This window comes from Lonchura striata, chromosome 2 (assembly GCF_046129695.1).
Source record: "Lonchura striata isolate bLonStr1 chromosome 2, bLonStr1.mat, whole genome shotgun sequence".
Taxonomy (NCBI): Eukaryota; Metazoa; Chordata; class Aves; order Passeriformes; family Estrildidae; genus Lonchura; species Lonchura striata.
Genome location: NC_134604.1, coordinates 113615906 through 113621905, shown reverse-complemented (window position 1 = coordinate 113621905; position 6000 = coordinate 113615906). Strand labels below are relative to the sequence as shown.

The following is a 6000-nucleotide window of genomic DNA, read 5'->3' as shown; positions in this document are numbered from 1 at the left end:
TATCTTTGCCTGAGAGCTCCTTAATTTCAAAATTAAAATAATTCAGAGGGAGGGGGTTTGTATTTTCCATTTCAGGGGAGGCTCCTGCTTTCCTTAGCAGACACCTGGCTTTTCAAGCCAGGACATTGTGTTTACAGCTGCACTGAAGATCCGCCGGGATGCGGGCATGGAGCCAGGCTCCCTGCTGCTCCTGGCCTCCCGTGGGAAGCAGCAGCCCGGTTCCACTCTGATTTCAACCAGCAGGAGACTTGCAGTGGATTTATTTGAATATAGGCCCCCCAAAGGCATCCTCAGTTCATAAGGAGGATGGATATTAGCAAGCACATTGAATACAGATGAGGAGGAAATCTCATTAAGTCAAGGACGGTTGACACTTTTCCAGATCATCAGCCAAATGTAGATGTAGGGAGATGTTGGAATATTTCCACTATCAGCAGGCAGTTTAAAATGTGGCTATTTCCTGCCTCCATTGCTGGTTCATTCTTGCCTGTCACTGAAGTTTTGATGGGCAGCCACAGGACCCATCACCCCTGTGCCTGAAGGAAGCCAAGAGCCACAGGAACAAATGTATCAAACCTCGGTTTTGTCCAAAAAGCTTTTCACCTTTTTACAGAGGACAAGGAGGAAGCTTTGAATATAGAATATGAAAGTGTTTGGAGACTCAAAAGTCCTGAATACTACTGAGTAAATCAATTTTTATTTCTACATGCCGTGCTAATGCCCCATCCACCTCAAGCTGAGCACAGCAGAGAGACTTTTGAGGGAATAAAATAGGACTGAATTGCCCCAAAATCTTCTATAAAAGTTTCATTTTCTGTGCTTTTTGAATGGGAAATAGTAAAAGAAATCTCTTTCTGCATGTTTTAATTAGGTTCTTATTAACACCATTTTTCTCCATGGAAAAAAAAAGAAATAACGCATCAAACCAAATGAATAGCTTAATCATTTTTTCATGGAATCATTAAGCTTGGAAAAGACCTCCAAGATCTGAGCCCAACCTTTGATCAAACACCCCCATATCAACTAAAACATGGTGCTAACAGAAAGTTACTTCATTCTGTCTGAAAATACTTCATGGGTAATTCTTAACATTTCATTTTTAATTTCTGGTTTGGAGGCAAAAGGCTGGCTGTTTTTTCGTGGTTTTTTTTTGGAGGGGGTCTTGGGAGGGGGGTTGGTTTGTTTATTTTTTGGTGTACTTTTAAAAAAAAATTAATGTTTTATAACCATGTTGGTCAGACACGCAGACTGACAGGGAATGATCCCTGAGCGGAGTGACATCTCAGCAATCTTGGGTTTTTTTTGGTGGGGGGTGGGTTGGTTTGGTTTGTTTATTTTTTGATGCATTTTAAAAATAATTGTAATGGCTTATGACCATATTGGTCAGATATGCAGACTGATGGGGAATGATCCCCGAGCAGAGTCATCTCAGCAATCTGCAGGTCTAGAAGAAGTACATACCTTGAGGATGTCTTCATTTGGTCTCTTCTGTTCAACTCTGCAGACCAAAGCTATGGGTGCAAGCGCAACCTGATTCATGTCAAGACACTTAAAGTACTTTGCTCACTTAGTGCCCTTTCAACAGCACAATCCCATTAAAAACAGCGACAAAACAACCACACGTTGCTGAACTTTTTGTGTTTTGGAACAATCTGAGTTGAGCACGGTGCAGAAATGTTTGCGTTAGCAATGCCCACAGCCAGGGGAATCATGGGGAGCTCCCACCCTGCCTGAGCACTCCGAGCTCTGCTGCTGCCAGAGCACAGCTGGTACCTCCAGTTGGTGCTGAACAATGTGCTGGCACCAATTTGGGATGCTCTGCTCTGTGTTGCCTTGGCCAGGACACACACAAGTGGCCAGGGCACACACAAGGAACCACTTAGCGAGGCGGCTGCAGGGCTGTTGCGTTAAAAACACCAACTGTGGTGCTCAATCATTTATGCTCTGCATAAAACAAGCAATATCACTTCTCATGGAATCAGAGGATGCAACAAAGTAATATGAGCTGACAGCTCCCACGTAACAAGCTTTTTTTTCCTCTAGAGAAAGACCTGGAATAACATTTTTCCTCCCATTTTTCCTATTATGGGAAAAGTTGTCAGTATTTTTCCACCCCAGTCCTTACGTAAGCAAAGAATTTCCATACGAGCTGCTCCCAAATGGACTAAAGATCCATTTCTAAGGAGGAAGTAAAGTAACGTCAACGCATTTCTTCTGATCCAAAAAATATTGAAGCTGAACCAAAGCCTCCTGGTGTGAGATGGACCAAATGCTCAGAGTCCTGTGTGGGTTTCGTTCAGAACACTCAGGGCTCTTCTGCCTCTTTGCCCCATGGTAACAAAAAAAGATTAGTGAACCCCAATTTTTGTCCAAAAATGTGACCCCTGAGTTCCTTTTTCCCAAGGCACAAGAACACATTACTCAGAGGATGGCACTGACATGATTATCACACTTTGGGAAAACCACAGCAAAAGGTGATGGAAGCAGACATCACAAATAAAGGCAGAAGACCCTTTTATTTCGCATAGACAAAATGCAAAGAGTGTCTCATTAAATTAATATTAAAAAAAAAACCCAAATCAATCTCCTCACTCCACTGACATCACTCATCCTAATTAACAACAAAAAAAAGAACAATCAAGGACCCATTTTCTAATTAAAAAAAAAAGTGCAAACATGACAAAAGACTTTTTGCTTTTCCAAATCAATGTTCCTGTTGAATTCACAAAGAGGGTGATTTTTTTTTTTGTGATTTTTTTTCCCTTTTAAATCTTGTCTGATGGAACTTCCAGTTAAAATGTTTTTGTTAAGTCTCCATGCACTTCGTAGAAAATCAGTAAAAACACAAACGCTTGTGAAGATCAGAAAACTGGACTCTTTTACCCAAAAATTCAGATGTCCAGTCAGATGAAGCTCACACTCAGACAGAAAAAAAGCAAGAGAGTCTTTGCACTGTCTGTCGTTCATATTATTTTTTTTTTTGTCAAATATTTTGGCAATCTTCTTCTTTAATTATAAATATTGGAATTCAATAAAAAAAAGGTAGCTTTCATTGGACTTTTTATTTTTGTTTGTTTTGTTTTTCAGTGTAAATATTTACAGCCACTGTCCAGCCACGCTCTTTTCGTTATACCAGGGTGTAAGATTTTGCGTAGGGATTGTTTCCTTTCAAGTGGCCCCGCGAGTCCAGCAGGGATTCTTGGGAGCTGCTCATTTTTGCTTGAGCCTGTCCTAGCTCAGCTCCTTCTCGCTGAGGTAACGTTGCCACAGCACCAGGTTGCCATGACTGGACGTCTCTCGTGGAGGATGTCTCCATGGGGATCGGCTCCAGCACGGTGGGACGCTTCAAGGTTCGGCTTTTCTGTGGCTCCAAGCAGGCTTGCCCCAAACCCAGGTCTCTGCTCGTGCCCTGCACGCCACGGTTCAATAAAAAGTCCATCCTAAGGTAGGGTGGCAAATGCATGAGATCACCTGGGGAGGCAAAAGGGAGAAGTGAGTCTTTATTTCGGGTCGCGCGATGCGTGGCGCTCACCTGGCGGGAATGACTCGAGCTGGTTTGGCCGCCAAAGGGGAGGAGGATCTGTGATCAGAATTTATGATTGATAGATTATTTGTCAGCTATTTACTGTGCTATGATCTTACAGAATTGTGCAACAAATTCCTTTTGGGCAGATCCACAAGAATTCACTCTAAATATTTGTTTTCACAATGGAGTGAGAAGCGAAGTGCTCTTTACATGAACTGACAGCATGGAGATAAAATGAGCTTTTTCTGAACTTCTCAAAAAAGCTCTTGATTTTCCTTTGTCAAAAACTTGGAAAATGTGGAGGGTCAGTAAATTTCCAATTTTTATTTTCCATTTTAAATGGAAACCTTTACCATTCCAATTAACAAGCCCCAGTCTTGAGTAGAATGACTAAACTATTTTAAATGGATGCAAGAATATTAAGGCTATAGTCTTCAAGAGATTTCTAAATAAAACAGAAACATTCTTGTCCTCATATAACAAAAATTAACTGTAAACCACCATAACTGTTCTTAATTCACTAATAATTTTTTACCACTGTGACCACCAAGATGCCGCTGATTTTGTGGTAACAAAATGCACTGGGACTGGCACCTGAGCTATTGCATCAACTTTCTGCTTTGTATTGTCAAGAAAACATCTTATTCATTATTTCCTCGACTCCTGGGCCTGTTAGGCATTCATGATGTTCCTTCAAGGAAATGAGAGGCAATCAGGCACATAATGACATTCCCTTCTAAAAATATTTGATGGTGTAACTTCACCTATGTATGAAAAAAAAGCACAGTAACAGGAGCGTTCAGAACAGTATTTCCCTTTCTTTACAGATCTCTGCAGGTATGAAGCTGGTTTTTTTTTTTTTTTTATGGTTGATATCAAACCCAGAGTCTCATCTGCAGATGGGATGCATCCTGAATGTTTAAAGTAGGAGACTCTTGGCACCACACCACCTGTGTAGCTCTCCATAATCTATTTACAGCAGGAGAAATTAAGGCTGACCTGTGCCAGTGGCATAAACAACAGACCAGGAAAGCAGTTTTTCATAATAAAACAATGTATAACAATTTTGTTCTTCCTAGCCCAGCTAAAAGCTGTCCAATGACCTAAAATAAAACAGGTCCTCTGCTTTCCCACGTAAGTCAAGGCACTGCAAGTCTTAGCTAAAAGACCAACAGCATCTGTCTATCTGTAATTCCAGGTCACAGACAGAGAATTGCTGAGGAGTTGCATTTGGCCAGAATCTGTGTTTATTTCTCTAGAAATTCCTCAGGCACAGTCTAACACCATATGTTTTTTTCTGGATGCATCTCCAGCACAGGCTCACAGCACGTGGTGTTTTACCCCCGTGGAGTAAGATGGGAGTATCTCAAGATGAGCCTGACACACACCGTGGAGTTGGAGGGAGAGGGGGAGGCTTGTCATGATCATCACACTGATTGCCTCTTGTGAAAGGAGTGGTGTTAACTTTAATTGGTTTTACTCCTTGGTTTGCCTGATTCTCCTACAGTACCTTTCATGCCAAGCACAATTCAAGCATGTCAGACCTGTTTCAGCTGAGACAGCAGCGTTGCTCCTGCTGCTGCTGCTGGGGTGAAGGACAGCAGGACATGGACATGGGAGCAGGGAGGCTCCAACTCACTGCACTTCTCCCCAGGCTTTGAGCCAAGCTGCCCGTGGGCACATCCGTGCTGCCCAACACCTGCCCTGTCCCCTTGGCACCCAGACCCTCTGGTCACATCAGTTCTTCTATAGTCCAGGTCCTTCCAAAATGCACTTGTGCGGTTGGTTTGCTCCAAAGAGCATTCCCCACGAGGGGAAGAGACAGCCAGGATGGGAAGTTCTTGTGTCACTTGCTCCCTGTGGCTGTGCCTTGTGCAGCACTGTGACATCCTGGGGAATGATGTTCTGTTCCTGCCCCACTGCTCCCCACTGGGAGAGAGGTAGGAGTGTAGGAGTGATGCTCTCCACATCTGTCTCTGCCTCTGTCTAATGGAGGAGCTGGGCTTGGCTGCCTCAGCTGTGGGGGTTTCACTGTCAGGGCCAGCAAAATGCACCTCGGAGATGGCAACAGCAGGTGTGAGAGCTTTGGGACTAATTCTAATGCCAAAGTGATGACCTCACTCTTGCCAGGAATGTTTAGAGACTGCTGGGGTCAGAAAGGGGGGTTTTTCTACCACTCCCATGCTCCATTGGCATCCCTCAGCCCCAGCAGAAGAGGAAAAATGTTCTTTGTTGAACCCAGTCCTGGAGCAGCTCTGCTGTGGAGATAGGAGGGGAGAGCTGGGGTTGTTCAGCCTGGAGAAGACAGGGATCCAGAGAGACCTCAGAGCCCCTCCAGTGCCTAAAGGGGCTCCAAGACAGCTGGAGAGGCACCTGGGACAAGGGCATGGGGTGATAGGATAAGGAATAATGGCTTTAAACTAAAAGAGAGTAGGGTTAGATGGGTTATTGGGAATTAGGAATTGTTCCCTGTG

The 6000-nt window shown here is 43.6% G+C and overlaps 1 protein-coding gene across 2 annotated transcripts in view; it reads right to left on the bottom strand.

The window, feature by feature from the left end:
• Positions 1-2497: 2497 nt before the first annotated feature.
• Positions 2498-6000, bottom strand: part of DSCAM (DS cell adhesion molecule) — a 445883-nt gene continuing 442380 nt past the window's right edge. For both annotated transcript variants that reach the window (XM_021527473.3, XM_077781698.1), the window contains exon 33: positions 2498-3471. In XM_021527473.3, the coding sequence (XP_021383148.2) occupies positions 3128-3471 (344 nt within the window). In that variant the 3' untranslated portion in view covers positions 2498-3127. The remainder of the gene's footprint in view (positions 3472-6000) is intronic.